Source organism: Peromyscus maniculatus, chromosome 9 (genome assembly GCF_049852395.1).
Source record: "Peromyscus maniculatus bairdii isolate BWxNUB_F1_BW_parent chromosome 9, HU_Pman_BW_mat_3.1, whole genome shotgun sequence".
Classification (NCBI taxonomy): domain Eukaryota; kingdom Metazoa; phylum Chordata; class Mammalia; order Rodentia; family Cricetidae; genus Peromyscus; species Peromyscus maniculatus.
Window position 1 is genome coordinate 119402214 of NC_134860.1, and position 23750 is coordinate 119425963.

General features: G+C 46.6%; 2 protein-coding genes across 7 annotated transcripts in view; one reads left to right on the plus strand and one right to left on the minus strand.

The window, feature by feature from the left end:
- The window catches only part of Ubac2 (UBA domain containing 2), a 184705-nt gene that overhangs the window by 35459 nt on the left and 125496 nt on the right, over positions 1–23750 (plus strand). For all 4 annotated transcript variants that reach the window (XM_006978772.4, XM_076545598.1, XM_042285341.1 and 1 more), the window contains exons 2-4: positions 4962–5089; positions 9059–9178; positions 9984–10093. In XM_006978772.4, coding sequence (XP_006978834.1) covers positions 4962–5089; positions 9059–9178; positions 9984–10093 — 358 coding nt within the window. The remainder of the gene's footprint in view (positions 1–4961; positions 5090–9058; positions 9179–9983; positions 10094–23750) is intronic.
- Gpr18 (G protein-coupled receptor 18) lies at positions 14388–21830 on the minus strand. 3 transcript variants are annotated; one of them, XM_015997501.3, is made up of 3 exons: positions 21463–21830; positions 18267–18542; positions 14388–15546 (listed from the first exon to the last, which is right to left on the minus strand). In XM_015997501.3, the coding sequence occupies exon 3, from the start codon at positions 15501–15503 to the stop codon at positions 14508–14510; it is 996 nt and encodes a 331-aa protein (XP_015852987.1). In that variant the 5' UTR covers positions 15504–15546; positions 18267–18542; positions 21463–21830; the 3' UTR covers positions 14388–14507. The 3 variants fall into 3 exon arrangements, with proteins under 3 accessions (XP_015852987.1, XP_042141281.1, XP_042141278.1); XM_042285347.2 differs by having other exon boundaries at positions 18267–18428; positions 21463–21656; XM_042285344.2 differs by lacking the exon at positions 18267–18542 and having other exon boundaries at positions 21463–21657.

A 23750-nucleotide genomic window follows, 5' to 3' on the forward strand; every position in this document is an offset into this window, starting at 1 on the left:
GAAGAGAGTCGTGCCTTCTTCACAGAGTTGAGAATTCAGCCATGTACTTCCTTTATTTACTGCCACAAGCACTGAAAGGGTATGTGTGCCCGGTGGTGTGAGCTGTGGGGGTGGAGTCGTGACAAGACAAGCAAGGACCCTTCTGTGGTCATGGAGCTTGTGTTCTGAGGAGACGACGAGGGTTAGTGAGACTGAAGTCGTGAAGGAGGAAGGCGGACGCTGTGACTAGTAGAGCAGTGCCGAGGGACACTCTGGAGTGAGGGCTGGGGGAGAGTGAGCTCCCACGTGGGAAGAATGTTTGGAGAGGTGGGTAGGAGGTGCCAAAGGCCCTGCTGTAGAGAAGAATGCCAGGAGCAAGGCGGAAGATTAAACAGTGCTAGCAAGTGTTGGTTAGAGCGAGAGGTCGTGAGCTAGACCAGGGGCAGCTTATTTTTTTAAAGCATATTTTATTTAAATTTTACTTTTTGAAGCCAGGTTGTGGTGGTGGCACACACCTTTAATCCCAGTATTTGGGAGGCAGAGAGAGGCAGATTTCTGGTTCAAGGCCAGCCTGGTCTACAGAGTGAGTTCCAGAGAAACTCTGTCTCGAAAAACCAAAATAGAAGGAAAAAAAAGGGAAACAATAAATTTTACTTTTTGAAATTTATGAAAAACATCACACAGTACATTTTCCTTTAACCTATTAATATGGTAGACTGCCCTGACTAGCTTTATATCCCCACCTGTCCTGGATAAAATTGAAATGGTTATATAAAAAAGAATAAATTCTTTTAGTAAGTATTTTGTTCATTTTTGTGGGGTTTGGAGTGTGTTTGTCATGGCATGCTTGTGGAGGTCGTACAGCTTTGTAGAGTCGGTTCTTTCCTTCTGTCTTTACTTGGATCTTGGGGCTCAAACTTAGGTGGTCACTTCTGATTTTTAAAAACAATTTTCTGTGTATGGTTGTTTTGCCTGCATGTATGTCTGTGTACTGATTGCATGCAGTACCCATGGAGGCCAGGAGGACTCATCTGCTGGAACTAAAGTTATAGACGGTTGTGAGCCACTGTGTGGGTGCTGGGAATCGAATCTGGGTCCCCTAGAAGAAGCCAGTGTCCTTAACCACTGACCCATCTCTCCAGCCCCTCTTGTGATGTTTAATAAATCAGTGACGTATACCATACCTTGTGTAGCCTTACCCATGTTCAAGTGCACATATCAGCGGTATGCGGTCCATCCATATTTTTGTGTGAAAACCTCCAGAGCTCTTTTTACCTCTTAGAACTCTAACTGTGTTATTAAGCAACTCCCTGGTTGTAGCGCCAACTGCCTCTGTCAACCGCCGTTTTACTCTCTGATTTTGTGAATTTCGCAATTCTAGATGCCACACATATAAAGGGAACTGTGGATATTTGTCCTCTTGTGACAGGCGTATTTCTCTTAGCTCCGTGTCCTCAGGTTCACCAATATTGTAGCACACATGGATCAGAATTCCTTTCCCTTTCATGATTGAATTAAGTGGCCTTAGCACCCACCTGTGTGCTGTGCCTGACCCCCCTACCCCTTGGCCCTAGCACCCACCTGTGTGCCTTGGACTCCTGCTGTGTGGATGGTCCCATTGCCTGTTGAATATGGTTCTTCTTAGAGCCTGGATGCATTATGTTCCTTTGGTTGAGCCCCTTCCCTCAGATAGTGCAAGGCCTGCTCGCTAGGGTCTCTGTCCAGATCTTACCTCTGAGCAAGGCTTCCCTGGCTGCCCTGTGTAGGAAGGCTGCCTCCTCCACCAGCTCTTTACCCAGTAAGCACCTTAGGTGAGCATCAGACCTGCTGTACAAGAACAAGCCTTGCTTCCCAGCGCTGTAGAGAATCACCTGGGGGTTGGGGGTGTCCATGCTCACTGTCTTCAGCTGGAAACATCTGGATGACAGAGTGGCTACCATCTTGAACTCTGGTAAAGGGAAAGAGCATGAATGAGTCACAGCTCTAAGGTCTGTCTGGAAGTGACATTACCTTAGGTTTTCTTGGCCTGAGCAGGCCCCATTGCCCCCCTAATGCCAGCGGGGATTAGCAGCGCCTCCTGTGTCTGAGAAGCCCCGGGGTTCACAGTGAGCAGCAGCGTTTGTTTCAACCTGACGCATATGTCTACCTTTGTCCTGACATCCCTGCTGAACCCCAGGGCTGAGGATCATTCATGGTTAGAGTAAGTGCTTAGTGATTTTAGAGAGGGGTTAGGGAGACAACCAAGGCAGCCCGCTGAGTTAGTCATCGGCAGAGTGGAATGGGGAGGAGGGAGGAGATAGGCAGGCATGGCAGGGTTCTGGAGAGGAGGAGGAGATAGGCAGGCCGGGCAGGGTTCTGGGGAGCAGCGCTGGGATTGCTGGTCAGGGAGCGTGCGGTGCCAGCGTGAGACTTGGGCCCAGGAGTTCGAAGTTCATTTGTGTGGTTTTCTCTGGTCAGGTTGTTCAGGAGGTGACGAGCAGGTGTGGCTGTCTGTCACAGGGACAGGTAAAAGCGGAAGGAGGGCTTGCTCTCCTCTCAGGGTGTACTTACAAGACCCCCGCTCCCCCCTGGTCCTGTCACAGTAACGAGGGAGCTCATCTGGACTAGGAGAGAAACCCACCCACCAGTGGGGCTGACATGGTTAGGTTTGCTCTTCACTGAGCTTTTTTAGGGACTGTGGGGAGGGGTAGCGCTGGGGATCAAACCCAAGGCTCGGGGTGCTGGGCAAGTGCCCCACCACCAAGCCCTCATGGATTCTGACACTGCAGGTAGGTTCTCATTCCACAGGCAAGAAGAGCTGAGACTTCCATGGCTCAAGCTAATCTAAGGCTGGCCGTGCTCACAGCCACGGGGCCCTGTGTCCTGTTGAGGCCCAGGCAGTAGGGTGCTCTGCCAGGTGCAGTGGGTGGCTGTAACAGCTTTAACAGCCACCCACTGCAGTCAGCCTTGGGATCTGGCAAGCCTTGGTGAAGAGAGTGCAACACTGTATGGTGGTTCCGGTGTAGATGTGTGCAGGGCCTAACCCTGGAGGAAATAGCTGGGCTATTTCTGTACACTCGCACAGACACCATAACCACAAACTGTAACGGATAAGTCCACCCGCTGGGGGTTTCTTATGATTAAGATACAGAATCTGAAAGGGCCCCTCAGTGATGTCTCCTGTGGCCTTGCCATTGGCGAGCTAGGAATGTCCTCTGTCTGAGGCCTGTGGCCTCCCTCCTGATGTCCTTCCTGAGGCAGAACTGAAGGGAACCCTGAGTACCACAGAGTGGGGACACTGCCTAGGCTGCCTCCCTTGGGCAGGGGACGCAGTGGAAGAAGTGAGGTGCACACAGAGGACCCTCAGAGCAGGGGACGGGCAGTTAGGATTGGAGGCAGGTGGGCCGAGTGTGGTGGGCTGAGGAACAAGGGCGAGGTTATCATTCTCCCTAGGAGGTGATGGGAAGTGGGGGTGTACCGGTGCTGTATAAAGAAAGAAGATGTACAGTTGTGCAGCCCTTGGGACTGCAGGGCCTTATTAGCTGACACCAGGTGAAAATTGTGTTGTCTTTATGATCTTTCAAGTGTTTGTGTTGAGGGGCAGGTTCAGTGAGTCAAGTCCTGTGTACGTGACTGAAGACCACAGTTTAGATCCTTGGTTCCCAGGGAAAAGCTAGCCGTGGGCGTATGCTGCTGTAGCTCCAGGCTAGGGGTGGGGTCGAGGCAGATGGGTCCTGGGGCTTGTTAGCCAATCGTCTAGTGCAGATGGCAAGCTTCAGGTCTAGTGGGACCGTGGGACCGGGTAATAGAGGAGGGCGGCCCCTGACCCCCATGTGCATGCCTGGAACGGGGCACACAAGCTCCGGGGACGGTGAGGAGCAACAGAGGGGGACGACCCCGGGCCCCACATGTACATGTGTGGGAGAGGACCCCCACATATATCACATAGAGATCACACAATTTATTGTTGTAAATATATGTAATTTTAACTTGAAAAAGTAGTCTTTTGGGCTAGTGAGATGTCCCTGCCACTAAAGCTCTTATCTCCAACTGTGATGACCTGGGTTCAATCCCTGGGACCCACATGGTGCCTGGAGAGAACCCACGATCACAGGTTGTCTTCTGACCTCCATGCATTCAGTGTGTATAACCCCTCCCCACATGTCTTGTAATTTACAGTTATAAAAGTACAGGGAAATGAAAAATAGTAAAACTAATCTCTAATACATTATAGCTTATGAAAAATATTAGAGACATTGAGTGCTAAAGTGCTTTGTTTCCTGCAAAAACATTTTGAGTGGTTTGAGAAGCGCTGCTCTGTTGCGTTTCTAAGAACTTGTGAATTGCCATACACCTGGCTGAGTTTCCAGTGCTTTTCATTCCCTGTGACTTCAGTATCATGGGATATGCCTGGGGGGTTGTCATGGGAAGAAGACGTTTACCTGCAGCTAGTCTTCTGGAACGTCTCAGTTCTTGTCACCACAGTCACGTGCTGGTCGCCTGTAGCCTTGGTAACAAGTGCCCCCCAGGCTGATGGCTGCGGAGGTCCCAGGAGCCCCAGTGGAAAACTGGACTGGGTTCCTCCCGTGTTCATTGTGGAAAACCTCAGGAGACCACTGCAGTGAGCAGTGTTAGCACTTACACACCTTTGAGAAATTTCCAAACCACCGTGTGAATCTCCGTCACCCTCAGGTGCTGACTGCTGCAAGGTACTTCACACTTGCAGTTGCTGTTTCCTACCAGGTGCTGTCTGGAGGCTACTGGGTATTGACCGCGGCTGGTCCTCTAAGAGCCAGCGGACAGTGAAGCCTTTCCAGAGGGTCGGGCCTGCTCTCTGTCTCCGCCATTACTGCTGGTGGATGTTTTAGTAAGAGCTAAACGCCAGAGCTTCTGGACTCAGGCTTCCTTCTCATTCAGGACAGTTATCCTGCTTTTCGTCCGTGTGGGTTTCTGTTTGTGTTTGTTTTTAAGCTCCAGTCAAGGATGTGTTTTCTCCTTCCTAGACAAGGCACCGCTGTCCAAGAGCCTTCTGCTGGTCCCCAGTGCCCTGTCCCTTCTGCTGACCCTCTTGCTGCCCCACTGTCAGAAGCTCTTCGCGTATGACCTCCATGCTGTCAAGAGCGACTTCCAGGTAGGCGCCTACTCCTTTGCCTCTGGGAGGAGAGGGGTGTTCTTCTAGACCAGTCTCTTCTTCCTTCGTCAGTTTCAAACCCCCAAAGTTTCAAAACTAGTATTTTAAAGTTGTTCTTTAAGAATGTTCTTGTATTTTGATTACATCTACCCTAACTCCTTCCAGACCCAGTCCTATGGGTCTGTCTCTTTAATTATTAATACTAATAATTAACTGCACATGGAGGTAGGACCATTCACTAGAGCACAGGCAAATGGCCAACCCATCGGGGTCACACCTCTGAAGAAAAACTATCAACAGCCATCAACTGCTGATAGCGCCTCCACCAGGGCTGGGGCTCATCAGCCCCTCTCCATCCAGGTTTTGTTCGGGCCGCCACAGCCTTGAAGTGTCCAGGAGACATGGTTTCCCGGCGGTTCTCCCCAAGTCCGGGCTCATACAGTCTTCCAGCTCCCTCTTTGACAGTGTTACCTCAGCCTTAGGAGGATGGCGTGTGACGTAGATACCTCACTGAGGGCTGAGCACAAAGCCCTAAATTTGTAATGAGTATTATAAATACTGCATCGACAAGCACATTTCTAGTTATATTTTCTGATATCTTCAGTAATGCAGATTATAATGGAGAAATTGCAGTGTTACCTTTTACTGAACTCCAAAGTTTATATTTCAGGTTTTACTCATTGGAAATGCAGTTTATACTTTCAAGAGAATTTTGGGGCTAGTGGGTGGCTCTGTCGTTAAAGGCACGTGCCACCAAGTATGAGGACCTGAGTTCAGTCACTGGGACCCACGTGGTGGAAGGACAGAACCCACTCCCATAAGTTATCCTCTGACCCCTGCTAACTTCTTTATGTAGGCACAGCTAACATTTTCAAAAAACAGGCTCAGCCTGTGTATTTGATGAGCTGGTTCAGGCTCGTTTGTCTGTGACACACTGAATGATGCTTCTATGAAGGGAGTTAAACCAAGAGGAAAGAACAGAGCTCTGCTTTCCAGATTGATGCGTGGGTCTTGTGTGTGGGTCAGAGTGTTAGTACCAGTTGTGTGGGTGCCCTGGCAGCCACTTTTGCCACCCTGAGCATAGACTTTCGTCTCAGCTCACTGATGCCCTTCCTCCACTGTGATGGGACTATGACCTTGCTCACATTGGAGTCACCGAGTCCCTGGGAGTGTCCTGTTATTCCTGTGTCACTGCTTCCGGATTGTGTCATTGTCTGTGGTGTGGTGGTGCCTCTCACCTTTGACTTAACAAAAAACAACACACTTAGATTTATATGTGCACATCACACACACACACGGAACACACACATATCTATGTTAAAACACTTAGAACCTCACCCGAGACCAGCTGAGTAAGGAAGGCTTGGGAGGGGTGGGGGCGGCTGGAGAGATGGCCTCATGGTTAAGAGCATGCGCTACTCCTGCAGAAGACGCAGGAGTAGCACGTGTGAGGTTGGCCTTGAGACTTGAGAACTTCTGGAAGGAGAACCCAATTTCTGGGTTTCATGTGGCTCACCTACACAGTTCACGGGTATCTGCTTCTGAGGTGTATGGGTGTATTCACAGGAAGTGCTTCGGAGCAGTGAGGAGTTTCACTTCTGCCCTGGGAATTCTAAACACACACATAAGAGCATGGACCTTTGAGGTACCGCGTGTACACTAGATCCTCAGGTGATGATAAACAAGAGGAGACCAAGGCAGGATGGAGTAACTCCAGGGAGGTCGGGGGTGTTTTTAGTTGTCTGAAGGAAGGGCAGCTGAATTCGGAGTGAAGACAGATGCTTTGCTCCCGGTGCCCAGTGAAGTTCAGCCCCTCTGGTCTGTCCCGCAGGTGTCGCAGGAGAACTGACTGGATGATAGGGTATTCACCCTGTCACAGGGTCAGATGATAGGTGTCCCTGTATCACGTCCTAAGCATCATGACCTTGAGGATGGCAATAAACCTGACTTATTTGAGACTAGTTACCAGCTTTATTTGACATTAACCACAGGAGAGCCAAACCATCAGAGTTCTGAGGACAGAATTCAGTGCATGTTAGGAAAGTATTAATTTTCATACTCCTCAGATTTTCCTGGTGGCTGTCAGGATGCTCTGACCACAGAGTGGAGTGATCTGTTAGCTGCTGTGCATTGATGGCAGGCATCACCGTGTTACAGAGTTGGGTACCCAGCAGCCTCGTGAGCCCGCTTGCCCTGGCTAGTCTTTGCTGGCCTTGAGCTGCACTGTGGTTCTGGCGCAGTTGTGGTGTACCTGCAGGCTCTGTGCCACAGCTGCCTGTGGTGGGATTCCTGCCCTACCGTGGGCCTTTTCCTCTTGGTCAGAGACTTCCCGGTGCTGACGGTTCAGCTAGTAGACAGGTAAGTGAGACTCGTGGCCCTCCTTGGGTCAGTCCAGTACTGTGAGAGTTTGGAGTTCACTGGTGATGGAAATTCTGCCTGGCTTCTTGCTTGGAGCAGAGACAGCTGTGGGCTGCTCTGGCAGGGCAGATGTGCTGTTACTTTGTTTGGTGGGGGAAGAGGCCATGTGACTTCATTTGCCTCTTTTTCACGATCTTGGGGTGGGTATTACCACTGTTCCTAGCGATATTGTTCATGGTAGAACATCCCTGTGTCCATCAGTTGACAGATGAACACATAGAACGTTGTGCATGGAGGCATTGTAGTAATATTCAGCAGTAAGAGAATGAGACTCCGATACATGCTTTACTATGAACCTTGAAAATACTATTCCCAGGTTAATGAGAGGACAGATACCATGTGACCCCACTCATGCTGTGCCCAGCACGGGCAAATTCATAGACAGAAAGTTGGACATAGGTCACCAAGGGCCATGGGAAGGGACGGCAGGTTAATGTTTCATGGTGCAGCACTTAGGATAATAGGAAAATGCACACCACTGGAGGTACTTAACTGAAGTGTAGATCTAATTAATCTTATCAATAAAAACCAGGAGTCAGATATCAGGGTAAAACCTGAAAGATCAGAGAAGCAGGAGAGCAACCATAGTTGCTTCCTTCCTCTTCCATTCCTCCACCTCACCTTATCACTTCCTGTTTCCTCTTTGTACAGACCTCCGAACCTCTATGGTTAACAAGTGGCTAGCTCCGCCCACTGACTCCAAGCAAACTTATTTGTCAGAACACAAACGAAATACCACGCAACACTTGGCGACACTGAGTCATGTATTGGAAGATAGTTAACATGGCGAATTTAATCTTGTGTTGTTGCACAATCAGTCAGAGGCTGCACAGCATTCATTTGTTCTGACTGAAGGGAGATGACATCAGTGGGTTGCAGATACCGTCAGGATCGTTCACATTGGAAAAGTGCTGAGGGCTCACAACAGGCCTTTGGAAAGCAGCGTCTTCTTTATGTGTTTCTTTGTTTTTCTCCCAAGCAGAAGATGGATTTTCAAAGCTGGTAACATTTTCATTCCCCAAACTTGCCGTCTGTATGGTTCTCTGGTGATGAAGCTCAGATGATTTGAACTCTTACTCAGATCGCCACACCTTTGCTTTTAAATCCAGCAGTGTGAACATAATAAATGAACCCTCATTAGTCTTTTATTTCAGCTGATTCCGTGTGTGTGTGTGTGTGTGTGTGTGTGTGTGGTGAGCACACCGTGGTGCCTCGTGTGCGGGTCAGAGGACAACTCCGTGGGGTCAGTTGTCTCCTTCCATTAAGGTGTGGGTTCTGGGGCTTGAACCCTTGGTGTCAGGCTTGGCAGCAGGTGCCCCGACCACTGAGGTTTTCTCAAGGAGTCCTTTGCTGCCTTCACAGGATGCGTCTTATTATAGTAAGCAAAGAGACTTCTTAGCATTTCAGGGAATCTAGGATGCGCTTTGACGTTAGGCATGCTGAGTTGACCTTTGAGTGTGCGTAGTGAGTGCTGAGACCTTGAACCGGTCAGCGCGTGGCAGGGGCCTGGGCAGACCTCACTCACTCGCTGCTGTTTTTATCCCTGTCTAGGTTTGGAGGCTGATATGCGGAAGAATAGTTTGCCTTGACTTGAAAGATACTTTCTGCAGTAGTCTTCTTATTTATAACTTCAGAATATTTGAAAGAAGATATGGGAGCAGGAAGTTTGCAGTAAGTTATTTGATGTTTAGCCTTCTGTGCTGAGGTTCCCGAGTGACGTGCCCTTGCCTGTGCTCTGTATTTGCATGTCTGGTGCTTCCTAGGCTCTCCACCTGCTACATCTCCAGCCTACATTTTAGTGTTCAAACTCTGAAGTAAAGTCTTGCCTACTTTCCCAAGTTGGCCTCTGGTTTTTAACCCACCTATTCAGGTCCCAGAATAGCTGGGATTACAGGTATGCAACACTGTTCTGGCCCCTTATTTTAAAATGTCTTCCATTTTTTAAAATTCAGTGCATTATTTATAATTATCTCTTAAAAAACATGATTCTAAATCTGATTTGTGGCTTCAACATTAACGAAAGAAAAAATTTAAATTTAAGCCAATAGCATGAAAAAATAATGAAATGATGGTGATGGTAATACACAACATTGTGTGTGCGCCAGTAAATGAAAATTTTAATAAAACTTTAGTTAATAAAATTCTGGTCACATATTTGGCTTAATAGTATATGTGCTGCTTATTAGCAGTATGTTTTAATTAAATGTCACTTTTCAGCATGTCTAGAAATTCTAGAAACTAATTCATATATGTAAACAATTACGGTTTATTTCCCAATTTTGGAAAGTAACAAAACTAAATAATATAATATGTATACATATGCTATATATATGTAATATATATAGATACAATGTGTGTGTGTGTGTACACGTCCCCTTAGCCCCCTAACTCCCACACACCCTTGAATTCATGCTAACTAAATAGCTGTTGTTTATTTTTAGGTGACACATTTTCTGTTTTTTGTTTTATTCTTCAGTCCTTCTTGCTGGGCTCCTGGGTCTTGTCAGCCTTGTTTGACCTAATTCTTGTGGAAGCCGTTCAGTATTTGGTTGGTGTCACTGTGGCCAATAATCTGCCTTCTGGATTGTAAGTAGCTTATAGTTTGGAGTTGACTATTTAGGATTCTTAAGTCTGTTTGAAATACTGTCATTCACAAGCTTTCACCAAAGGTCTTTTAAGCCGGCTGTGGTGGCCACACCTTTCATCCAGGCACTTGGGATGCAGAGGCAGGTGGATCTCTGTGATTTCAAGGCCAGCCTGCTCTACATAGTGAGTTTCAGGTTAGCCAGGGCTACATAGTGAGTGAGAGTCTGTCTAAAAAAAGACATTTTATATTTTCAGATATAGTATATATGTGTGTCAAGAAAATCCAGTGTATACTTACATATTCCTTATACTCTTAAAATAATCAGTTTCGTAGTATTTTCTTTTTTCTTTCAGCTTTGAAATTATTTCGTAATCTTTGTTTGAGACAGTGTCTTATATGTAGCCCAGAATGGCCTCTGTTTAAAGAATCTTCTGCTTCAGGCTTTCTAGGTGCTGGGATGATAAACCTACAGCCACCCTGAATTCCTCAAATTGAATGTTTTATGTATTTTTATAATGATATTTTGCTGTTGTAATTTTATGAAATAATTAAACATAAAAATTCAGATTTAATTCACCTGGATAATAAAATAAATGAAGTTGAGTTTCTGAAGAAATTTTGGGTTATTTCTATACTTCCACCAAGGGTAGAGCGAAGTTAGTGCATCGGTAATAATAGCTGTGTGCTTCCTACAGTGACAGACCAGCTCAGCCGTGCTTTCAAGTAAAACTGCTAGCGTGTGGAGTAACTGGGAGCCAAGAACAGAGTTTTCAGCACATGCAAAAGGCCTAAAGCATATCAGAATTAAATATAGGAGCCTGTGTTTGAGAGGCACGATGGTGTAAAATTAGAGAAACTGGATATTTAAAATTCTGTGTGCACTAACTTTAGCCTTGTTCTAATTTTACAGTATGGGTTTGAGAACTGTCAGGTATATTAGGTCCCTTGATTCTAAAGCAGGCTGGATCTCTGTTTTAGATAAGATATATAACTGCTGTTAAGTTAGAGTCGGCATGCACGGTGCCCTTCAGCGGTTTCCGTGACGGTGGTTCTGAGTCTTCCCCGGGTGGGGATACAGGACCCTGTGTCCTCACTGCTGTACAGCCTTGTTGGGTTGACCGTGTGTCGGTGTGGTAGATGTGAGTGTGGGCTGCTGCTCCGGTGAGCAGGGTGCGGCGCTGCAGAAGGATTCCTGTGAACTCAGCAGCATTGCCCAGGCCTCCTGTGGGTTCTGAACCAAGGCTACTGAGTTTTGGAGGCATGTGTGTGGTGAGTTGGTGTAAGAACGAGACTGGATAATATAACACTAGATCCCTGGAACTCACACAAAGGTGGAAGGAGAGAAGTGCGTGTCCTATCACCTCCACATGTGTGCTGTAGCCTCTGCATGTACACACACACACACACACACACACACACACACACTTGCATACATACTTACATTCACACACACTGACATATCCTTATGTACTGACACACTCACACATATTCACACTCACATACACATTCACACATTCACATACACAGTCACACACATCCTCACACACACTGTCACACACATGCACGCTATAAAAACTCAGTGTTAAAGAATGGAAACAACTGTCACAGCTGTGCTGGAATTTAAAAAAGAACAAAACACCAAAACCTCGAAATCTCCATTTTCTTTGGAGTGAGGGTCAGACTCCACAGGCACTGTCTGGAGTGGTGGGGGGAGCAGGCAGCATGGGCGTTGCCATCGCAGCCTTGGGTTCCAGCTGTGCTGCTTCGTAGTTCTGTGACATTGAGAATGCCTGGACTCGGCTGCTTCCGAGCGCGGGTTCTATCTGACCATCATCATCACTCGTCACTTGTCACTCGTCACTCGTCAGTTGGAGGCGCTCTACCGCACAGGCCGCGAAGGGGGCTGGTTGACCAGCAGCTTGTGTAGCAAGCCCTGTGCTTGGTTTCGCTCTTCCCTTGAGCTCTGTGATCTGGTGCTGGTGGCAGCCTCCCCAGCCAGCTCTTGGCTACCTCTTGCCATTAGGCAGAATTGCTTGTCCTTTTGTGTGTGTTATAGCAAATGTTTTACTAATTCAGTGAATATTTGTTGCATTTACTTATTTTCATGTCACAGAATTGTCTTCATTGACCTTCTGTGCTATTGACTAGGTCTTTGAGAAGGAGCCTAGGTCCTTCATGTACTTGGTACCACACTCAAGGACACTGAAAGGGTGATTGCTGACGTGCGCTCCAGTCAGACTCTAAGGCAAGGCTGTTGATGGCTGCAGAGGCTGGTCTGTGCTCTGTGCAGTGCTCTGTGCAGAAACTGCAGCTGACACCTAATGGATGTTCACAACTTACTTAACTCAGAAAAACCAACCATTGTTTTCAAAGTAGCTCCATTATTAAAAGCTAAATATGTTAGCTGTTCTAGTAACTTGTGCTTGACACGTTTGCGCTAATAAACCTATTGTTTATTAGTTGTTGGTATTTGTATATGAGTGTTTGTTTTCCAGAATCAAACCTCTCCAGAATAATTGAATGTGAATTTTTCCATATGTTAGTGTGTGTTTGGTGCTGGTGAGATTGATCAGTGGGTAAAGGCACTTGCTACCAACTCTGATGCCTGAGTGTGATCCCTGGCACCCACATGGTGGAGGAAAGTAACTGGCCCGTACGGTTATTTCTACACACATGGTGTGGCACACACGTGCCCACATGTATACATGCACAATAACTAAATATAATATATTTTAAAGAGCGCCTGATTATAGTGCTAAATAAATTATGCTTCCATGAATTGTTTTTCATTGTATTTAATTTCCCCGAGGACCACAGGACACATTTCATCTCATTGCTTATGTCTGCACTTGCATTATGCTTTTCTACACCACATTCTTCAAGGAAACCTTTTGGAAAGAGCTTGCAGAGAACTTGCCCAAGAGTGGATTTGTCTGAATAGTTGAAAATAAGCTGTGCCTAGGTGACTTTCCCTTCCCTCTAGGCTGAGAGTCAGATGAGGGGCCTCCTCACTCGCACTAGGCTAGTGCTCCACCACCCCATGACTCCATACACCCCACATGTGTATCCTAAACTACGGATTAACTACAGGGGTGCCGTCTCTCCCTCCCTTCCTCCCCCACCCCCCCCCCCTCTCACACACACACACACACACACACACACACACACACACACACACACACACACATTTGTTAAAGGATCTTACTCACCTGGCTCTTGAACCTGAAATCTTGACTTTTTCCTCTGTTGAGAGCTGCATCAGAACTCCACCTTTGCTCCTGGATCCTATGGTTATGAAGGTACATGTTTGTAAACATTTTTGCTTATTGTTGAAAAATTGGTACTAGACCTGAAGGGAGGCAGAAGCAGGTGGATCTTTGAGTTCCAGGACATCCAGAGTGACATCTTATCCCAAAACAAAAGAATAATAATAAAGGTGATTTTGTAGAGGAAGTAGTAAGTTGAGTCATTTTATAGTCTATAGTTCTTCGGTTCCTTTACTTTTAGACAAGACGTTTCTTTATGGAGAAATCAAATGGGCAGACTAGGGTCAGAACTAATATTCCCCAACTAACACAGCTTGGAAAAAATTTATAATGCATTTTTTAACTGTGTGAGAAGAGCAAGCTGTTGGAATTGTAACAAGTTATTTAACCACTTAACATCTTGTGTCATAGGAATGTGTCAGTTCATTGGGGCAGAAATGGGATCTCAGTTACCTTCCCAACACTTGCCGCAAGTGGGGTTTGGGGAGCAGCAGCTGCCTGCTGAAGAAAAGGATAGGGAGGCGGCTGGAGCTCCCCATTGCCATCAGTTACGCTTTGTGGTGAGTTGAGCAGAGTTGCCTGTGTAGAAACCTGGAGAGCTGATGTTTAGAACATAGAATACTGAATTCAGACCAAGTGTGGACCTATATAAGGGAGATCTGTCAAATGATTTTGAACAATAGCTTATTTTTACCCCTTTCATGAGTCACTTGTGTTACAGAATTTAATCAAAAAATGTTAAGCCAGTTAACCTGCTCAGATAAGGCTTGACTATGAAACCTAATTTGGGTGACCCTCCCCAAGTGATTCATGAACATGTTATTTGTATTTTTATGATTGTTTTTTGAGGCAGACTCTCACTATGTAGCCTGGGATGGCCTTCCTCTGTGTCTGAGTGCTGGGATCCCAAGCATGGTTGCACAGGTGGATCCTGCACATGTTTTATACAAGTTGTAAGATTAAAGATAAATGAGCGTATCAGAATACTCAGTATTTAGTCATGTTGCTGGAATAATAAAGTGCCACAGAAGTTTTAAAGTTTATTTTTATTATTTCTTTGGGACTGGATAATATAGAATGCTGGTTCACTCAAGAGTAGATAGAAAAAGAGTTTTAAAGAGAGTAAAGACAGGCTGCCTGCTCTGACTCATAGCATTTCACTGTTCATGTTGCTAAGTGACCGTAAACTGCCGGATCGGAAACTTTTTCTGCGCACACTTCGGAGGTAATTGCGGTACAGCATGACACTAATGACTCGAGCCTGGAATTGTTTGGACACAATGTAGTAGAGGACAACATCGAGACATGTGCTGAGGTTCATGAGGAAGGTGGTGAAGGCTCCCCAGGGGCTGTAGCTGGTCTCCTCCCCCTGCAGCATCAGGAAGGCGAAACAGATGTGAAACGGCATGAAGCAGATGAGCACCTGCACCAGCAGTGTGATGATGATCCGGATGGACTTCTCCTTCACCTTAGGCTTCAGCTTAGACGTCTGCCCATGGAGGAGGCTGTGAATAATGACCACATAGCACCCGATCATGATGAACAACGGGGTCAGGAAGAAAAGCAGGAGCCGAGTGAAGTTGAGCACATTGACAGCTTTTAAGTGGACAATGTCAGAAATCTTGAGGCAGGTGGCAGGGGAGGAGGCTTTGTCGGGGTCTTCATAGAGCAGCAGCAGAGGGACAGTGGTTGTCAGGGTCATTATCCAGACCCCCACACACGCAAGCACGGCCTTGCAAGTGTTCCTCAGCTCCTTGGCGTACTTTGGCTGCACGATGGCCATGTATCTGTCAGCACTAATGAAAGCAAGAAGCCACAGAGCCAGGCTTGGGTAAAACACCACCAGAGCCCCAAGAATGTGGCAGAAGTACTCTCCAAATGGCCATTCACCCTTTGCGTAGTAAAACATCCGAAAGGGTAGACTTAGTATGAATATTAAGTCCAGTAGTGCGACATTCATCATGTAGATGGTTACTGTGGTTCTTTTCTTGGTCGTGCAGCTGAAAACCCATAATGCAGTGACATTAACAAATAATCCAATCAGGAAGATGCAGCTGTAGAAGACCAGGGCTGCGATTTTGTATTCATCTGGGTGCGAGCCGTTGGAAAGGACCAGCTGATGGCGGTTGCTGGGGGTCGTCATCTTACAGCAGGCCTGTGCCCATGATGTGCGGGAACTGTAAGGACTAGTAAGAAAAGGAGGGTAAGAACTTTGGTTGGAAACAGATGCTGGACAATCTCTGGCTTCTTTAAGTTTTCATTTTGAGGGCATTTCATATCGAAGACTCCGTGTACATGCCTTAGTGTTTTTCAAGAACACATACCCTAGAAGTTATTGCTATTATTTACTTTTTGTTTTTATTTTTGTAGCACTGGGCATTGAACACAGGTCCTCACATATGCTATGTACCCCATTGAGCTAAGAATCCTTGTCTGTCTCTCTCTCTTTCTCTCTTTTTCTTTCTTGCCTTTTTGAGACAGCGTTTCTCTGTATAACCCTGACTGTCCTGGAGCTCCCTATTTAAACCAAGCTGGCCTCCAACTCACAGCGTCCTGCCTGCCTCTGCCTCCCAAGTGCTGTGACTAAAGGTGTGCATGACCATGCCCAGACCCAGTCTTTATAATGTACTGCTCAGTTCAAATGGCCTCAGGTACCATAATGCTCTGGGAGATTCAACCAGTTTCATTGACCTTGCTCATCTCTCTTGTTCCCAAATAATCAAGTTAGGAGACAGTAAGAATTCTCTGGAGTAATGGGAGAAGGGCCAATCTGGGTTTTAAATCTTGTAAAATGGCTTGCCCATTTCTATCATTTTTATTCTATTTATTTTATAACTCAGAAGCAGTGTTCAGATACTTTTCAGTCACTAAGTACAACCATAATTTACCAAGCATGTGTCAGGAGACCCAGAACAGCTGGATACGTAGCTCGTGTGAGCAGGTAGGAGCTTGGGTCGCTCTGCTGCTTCCTCTGCTGCCTCTCTAGCGCACGGTCGGACGTGCCCGGTGTCTGCCTTGTCAGTGAGGTCCTGTGTAGTTCCCTGTGACCCCACACCCTCTCTTTTGAGGTTGCGAACATTTCTTCCCAGTGTCATCCTGCACTCTCTTCAGAGTGTTGTAGGTCTAGACTCACTACTGTTCTGTGTCGTGGTCTACTGGCATCCTAGAGCAGCGGGTGTGCAGTTGGGAGCACCTGAGGCAGGGGCTGCCGTTTTTTGTTTACCAGGGTCCTGTAATTTGAGTGCTGCTGCATCAGTGGGACATAGAAAGCCGTGTTTTGAGGGTGTTTTTCTAGTCGAGATCCTTCCATACTCCTGCCCTGCCTGGATGAACATAAGTTCTGTCAAAGGGAGGGAGGCCTGCGAAGTCCTAACCTGGGTCAAGTTTGATAGCGTTTACAAATTAGTGTGAAATTCCCGCACCCGGGCTGCTATGCCAGCAGACTTTAGAAATATTCATATGCAGAGATGGAACCTGGGGGCATGTGAGAAGTTTCTTTAAAATGCCACTTTGTAGGGTGCTTATGTCTAATGCAGCCCTGAATATCTCTTTAGTGAAAACTATAGGGGGGATTAGCAGCCCGTGGTCAGGTGGTGAGACTGAGCAGTGCTGTGGACAAGCACGTGGTCCGTGTGTCCCTCCCTCCCTTTGCTGTCTATCACGTGTTTGATTAGATGTGATTTTGGAATAAAATCCTGTATAACTAAAACCTGTGTGGAAATTCCAATGAAGCCGAGAATGGCAGAAGCTTTTGATCCCTGCACCCAGGAGGCAGAGGAGGTGGAGTTCAGGCCAGCTAGGAGGCCCTGTCTAGAAAGCGCCTCCAAACATTTATATAACTAGAATATGAGTTTCTACCCAATGAGAAAATTACTGCATAGAAAAGTTAAATACCATTAAGCAAAGGAGACTGACTTAGAGGTTTAAACATTTTAACTCCGTGGATTTTACAGTAGCATTGCAAAGTAAATGAAATGTCATGGTCTTCCCTCCTCCTCCGTGATAGTGCTGTGGAAACCCGTATTTATAACCCATCTTGACCGTCCTGTCTGTTCACCCTCCCTCCTGGGCTGCTTTTCTGTAGTCTGCTTATCGCCAGTCTTACTGTTCATCTGCTGCAGTGCGATGCCTGTGTCTCGCTATCACCATTACAGGCTGTGTTCTGCAGGGTTCAGGGTGAGTGTTAAAAACTGGCTGGCTTTCAGGTTAACTTTTGAAAAACTTAATTCCATGATTATCTGTAGTTTTTTCTTAAACCAACTAAATTTGTGACGGGACATAATTGAAGCCACATGACAGAGATATTGAGATATGTTGTGATGTATCATGTCATCAACATGATGCTAAATGGAGGGGGAAAGACAGTGAGGCCTCGGCCTACACAGAGAGCTGCTGGAACTCCTATGCTGAAAGTCAGAGAGAGGCCTCCCCAGGGAAGGGCACACCAGTGGTTATCCTCCCCAGGGAAGGGCACACCAGTGGTTATCCTCCCCAGGGAAGGGCACACCAGTTATCCAACATTGAATGGCCGGCCCTGAAAGCATACAAACAGACTGAGCAGGATGAATGTGTGTGTGTGTGTGTGTGTGTGTGTGTGTGTGTGTGTGTGTGTGTGTGTGTGTAACTACAAAGAATGAGAAAGAGACCATGAATTTGAAAGAGCAAGGAGGTGTATGTGGAAAGGTTTGGAGGGAAGAAAGGGAAGGAAGTAATGACGTAATTATAATCTCAAAAATATAAATTCTGAAATTCCACACTCACTATTAACATACAATACTGAAAACGAGCGTCAACCATGGAAGAAGAGTAACCTGTTGCTCCAGTGCCATCGGAAGAAACGGAGATTTTGTTCGTAAACACAGCGTCCTCTGATAATGAATACCACGAAGTCACTGGTGAAGCTTACCTCTGGTCAGAGCGCTGTCTGAGAGGTGCCGCTGTGCCGCTGTGCCGGTCCTGGAGGGTCCTCGGAGCTTGTGTTCCACAGATGTGCTTTGTCTCTGCTCACTGTTGAAGGTTTGTTGGAGATGTAGTACCGATACGGCGCTGTCTGTTGGGCGGAAGTGCTCTGAAACAGAGTTCTCAGCGTGGGACTTTACCCTGGATGTGGTTTTTCTCTCTCACTTGTGATTTGTTTATGAAGTCCTGCTCAGCTCAGGCTCCTCTTGAAGTGAGAGCATATCTTGAAGGAAGGCATATGAAAAGGGAAAATTTCTTGAATAACTGCTTGTTTTGGTGTTTGAAGTCTGTCATTTATAGAAAGGAGATTTGATGTGGGGCCGAGCAGGGTTCAGAGCCTGGCTTCTTTCTGTGCTGTATGGCTTTGTCTAGCTTTGTCACTGTCCCTGCCTCTGCAGTCACATACAGAGTACTCATGGGATGGATTTTGGGAACTCTGATCCAGAAAAGTCCCGCCTGTGACAAAGCACCTCTGGCCAAGGCACTCCTCAGCCATCTCTGCCGGGTTTGTAAAATTGTGTCCTTTCGCTCCTCACACTCCACAGTTCCCGGGGCCTACAGTTGGGCTCCATGGCTCCTTCCGCTCTCCCTGCAGATCTGTCCCCGGGTCCTGAGGCAGCTTCCCACCACTTTGTCCCTTTTCTATCTCAAGGGAGGCTAGCAGTAATTTTTTTTTTTTTTTTTTTTTTTTTTTTGCATGACATCTCTGCAAATCCTCGGGAGGCCTGGGGAAGTCTAGTTGGAAGGATTTACACACAGAAGTGTTCTGAGAAGGGAAGTGAAACCTGCAGAAGGGGGTTAGCAGTCCACATCGCTGCTGTCCAGCTACACTGCATTTAACTTTCTCAAAAGGAACCTACCTCTTGTCACTTGAAGGATCTTACATCAGTTACACATGATTTGTCAGGTTTTAAAAGGTGCCTAAGCATAGCTTCCTCTGCGTTCTTAATGTAAGTGATTGAATATGGCAGCTGCCACCTCATCCTTCCTCCCCTGTTGAGACAGTGTCTCACTGGGTACCTCTGGCTGGCTTGGACTTATATAGCCCAGGCTGGCCTTGAACTTGAACTGATCTTCCTGCCTCCCAAGTGCTGGACTAAGGTGTGAGCCACCGTGCCCGACTTGAAGTATTTGAGACTCTTCTTCTTTTCTCAGAAGTGGTAACCCTTCCTTCTGCGAAAGGTACTGAGGTCGGCTGTGCTGACAACCTACTGGGGACCATGGTGGCCTTCCGGAATAGGGTACTTTAGAGTCTCTGGTCATGGCAGCGCTCCTGTTCAGTGAGGAAACTCAGAAGCTGCAGGCCCCAGCTACGGCAGTAATGACTGCCTTGGTTCCTTTTCTAGTTATCATGTCGTCATTGCTAAGTTACAGCATAAATGTTTTATGTGGAGTTACGTTTTTTCATATGCTACACAGGAGCGTGACGTTTCACCTGCACAGAACCCTCCTGATGGAGACTCAGTGCATCCTTTCCTGTATCACAGAGTCCGACAAGGTTTCTGACAGGAAGTGCTGGTTTGTGTATGTCTTGTTAAGACACGAGCCTTTTCCCGTATGTAGCATTTTTTTTTTTTTTTTTTTTTTAAGATTTATTTATCTATTATGCATACAATGTTCTACCTGCATGTGTCCCTACAGGCCAGAAGAGGGCACCAGATCTCATTACAGATGGTTGTGAGCCACCATGTGGTTGCTGGGAATTGAACTCAGGACCTCTGGAAGAACAGTCTGTGCTCTTAACCTCTGAGCCATCTCTCCAGCCCCGCATTTTTTTTTTTTAAAGATTTCTTTATTTATTATGAATACACACATCAGAAGAGGGCACCAGATCTCATTATAGATGGTTGTGAGACACCATGTGGTTACTGGGAATTGAACTCAGGATCCCCAGCCAGTGCTCATAACCTCTGAGCGATCTCTCCAGCCTGTATGTAGCATTCTTAATTGAGACTTCCATTTCTTAGTGCAAGGCACCCAGGCAGATTAGGAACTTCCCAAAGGCTCAGCAGGTCCACCTGTGGACCCTCTCCTTGGCTACCTTGTCCAGCTGCCATTCACCCTCTGCCATTTCTCGGCTTTTTCTCGGCTTTTTCTCGGCCCTCCTGCTGCCCTGAGCTCTTCATCATGATTGCAGGTTCGGAAGAGTTACAGAGCTAAAGAAGTTGCCCAGACTGTGGCAGTAGACAGTGGACCATGGGTCTTTGCCTGCAGGAAATTCTACTCTCACACCAGAACTTCGGGACTGTTCCTGCAGTTTTGATTTCCTGACTGTATATTGGAATGTGAGAGGAACTGATCAACTTGATTCTTACCAAAGAGGGATTTCTTATATTCCCAGGGACTGTGGGTTCCCTTCAGTTCATGAAATGTTTTGGCCTCACTTTGGGTTTTTGTTTGAACATTAAAGACTGTGTGGGTGAATTTTTATTTTAGTATGAGAACTCAGTTGTTTTTTTTGTTTGTTTTTTTAATAAATATGATTCAGTTAAGACGCCACTGAAAGTCGAAAGGGTGTTACTAGATGTATGCCGCCTGTCTCCATGTAAGAGTTCCTTTGTTAAAGCCTTGCTTGTGCCATGGACACAGTAATGTTTCATGGTCTTAAATGGTTCACAGCCATAGCGGGTGTCAAGAGCTGTTTATCCTGATTGTCCTCTACCACCGCTGTGGCTAGCGGACTGCTGTAATACTGTTCACCTGGCCTGGCCTGGCAAGGGACAGTGGACAGCAAGCCCCTAGTGATTGGCAGGCAGCCGGTCCCCAAGGAGGAGAGTGAGGATGTCGGTTCTGCGCTGGTGGAGGAGCCTGAGCCCGAGGCCCAGCCCTCTGACTTGACGAGGGAGTCCGTGTCTCTGCCTTCACTCCCTCAGACTCATGTCTCAACTGATTGCTGCTTCAGAAGGCTGGGCTCGGGCTGAAGGTCGGGTGGTTTTGAATAGTAGGGATTTCTGAATCAAGTCCGAGAGATTATCTAAATGTATTTTTTAATCTCAACGATTTATAGACATACTCTTACAGCCACTTTAGAATGAAGAGAAACTTTAATTTCCTAAATTGTCTTGTGAATTTATTCTTCCCCAATTCTGTCTCTTTTGAGCAGCTTAAAAATTTTAGGAATATATAATAAGATAGTTACTTACCTCATAAGAAGTGACTTGAACCCAGATATGACAATCAATATGACAGATAAGTTTAGCTAACTAAGCATCAAATCCTAAGCTGTCACTAAGAAACTCTCAGCGAGGGACTCCTCCTGGGCAGTTCACCAGTCCTGTAGCTACTGAAGCCTTGTAGGACCCCAGGCAAGAGCTCACAGAGGCGTTCTCCCCAGAACAAAGATCCAATGGAGAACCCCAGGGCTATTGTGATGCACTTGAGATTTCAGTTAAAGGAGACACACAGAGAAATGAGGGTGTGGGGATGCCACATGTGGTACTGGGAGTCACCATTCAGAAGAAAAGACCTAGGGTGGGCCAGTGCTGTGACTGGATCCTCAGTGTCTCCCAGAAGTCCAAAACCTTAGCCGTCAGCCTGGAATTTAATCCCAGAAGGTGGTAGAGACCTTTAAGAGCTGTGCTTTAAGGGGGAGGTTCTTGGGGGCATGTCCTCAGCGTGGATCTGAGATGCAGCCATGACATAATGGTTTGCTCTGCTGGGTATTCCTTGCTGTGATGTGATTCCTTTCAACAGGCTCAGGGCAGTGGGGACAGTCTCAGACCAAAGCCTCTGAAACTGAGCCACGATAAACCCTTTGTGTTTAGAAGTTTATCTTGGGCCTTGTGACCAACACTGAATGATAAAGAAATAAGAACTTGGTTTCCAGGTTTCCGGGTGGTGGTGGCGCACGCCTTTAATCCCAGCACTCGGAAGGCAGAGCCAGGTGGATCTCTGTGAGTTTAAGGCCAGCCTGGGCTACCAAGTGAGTTCCAGGAAAGGTGCAAAGCTACACAGAGAAACCCTGTCTCCAGAAAAATAAATAAATAAATAAATAAATAAATAAAAAAAAATAAAAAATAAAAAAAAGAGGTCTGTTTCTTAGTATGTGGGAAATGGAGGATTTTAGTCTACAGGCTTCTGCATACTAAAAGTACATCTGAACATTTTTTAATTACTTGATTTTTTTTTTCTGCCATTACTTACATCATTGAGAAGGGCAGTGGAAATGTCTCACCGTCAGGTGTTGCTTCATACCCATTGTCTTCCTCAGTTTCCTGCTGTCTGTCCCCAAAGTGTGTTGAAGACTGTGTGGTTGGAGTTGATGGCATGGCCCAGGGGTTGTTTGCGTCTGTTTTTCAGGCTGTTTGCTCTGTTCCACATTGTGCATTGTGGTTGTCTACTTATCTTAGCATTGTTACAGTTCGTTCTCGGAAATAGCAATTCCTGAGGGAACAGATAGGCCTTTCTTTCTTGTTCTCACTTCTCCACAGAAGACTCCATAGCTGGATTCCCTCAGTCAGTAGATCCGCGTCTAGGAAGAACTCTGCCATCTAGTGGCCAAGATGAACAGGCACTCAAAACAAACAACAACAGAACCCCCAACAAACTAGTATGTCCACATCATAAGCAAACACACACCTGCTAACTTCATTTGTGATCATGAAAATGAAAGCTAAACCTGAAAAATAACATTACCCACCCACCAAAATACAGACAGGAAGGCTTACATGTGTATGTTGCTGGCAGGAGTTTAAACATGGAAGACCCTTTGATATTAAGTACCAAAATTGAGATGTACAGATGCCATGGCTCGGGCGACTCCTTGATACCTAGCCAGTGAGATTGTATGTTTATGTACCCCAGGAGGTAAGCAGAACATCCATAGCAGTACTGTATATGGCAGCCCCAAAGTAAAAACAGCCCAGGTTCACCAGCTGTAGACTGGACATCAGGTGTGTGCAAACAGTAGGTGTCCATCATGTTGACTGATGAACCTGGAAGGGCAGCTCCCCAAATGGGTGAATCTCATTACAAAAAGTGGCATAGGAAGGAATCCCTAGTGAGTAATTTCCATGTTTTGTGACTTCCATGAAGCAGATCAGGCTATAGAAAGTAGTAGGTATCCACGCTTGGTGGTCACTGCTTTGGTAGACAAGAAGCAGCAGATGCCTGTGTGGCAGGACCCTAGGACAGTTGCTCAGTAACCCTCAGAGATGCAGGCAGGAGGTAATAGCACCCGGAAGGAGAGAGCCCTGTGAGTCAGCTGTGTGTCAGGAGTGGACTAGGCTCTCTTGCAGGGAGGATCCAAGGAATAAATGAGCCCTCACCTCAGACAGCTCCTGCTCACCGCCCTTTGTGCTCCCTTTTCAGGACCCAGCTGGCAGCCAGGAGCTTTGGCCTTTGATTAGAATCCACCCTTCATCCTCAGGGACAGAGCAAGGTCAAGAGGGGAAAGACGCAGTTTCTGTGTGTGTGGTACATTCCTTTCCTA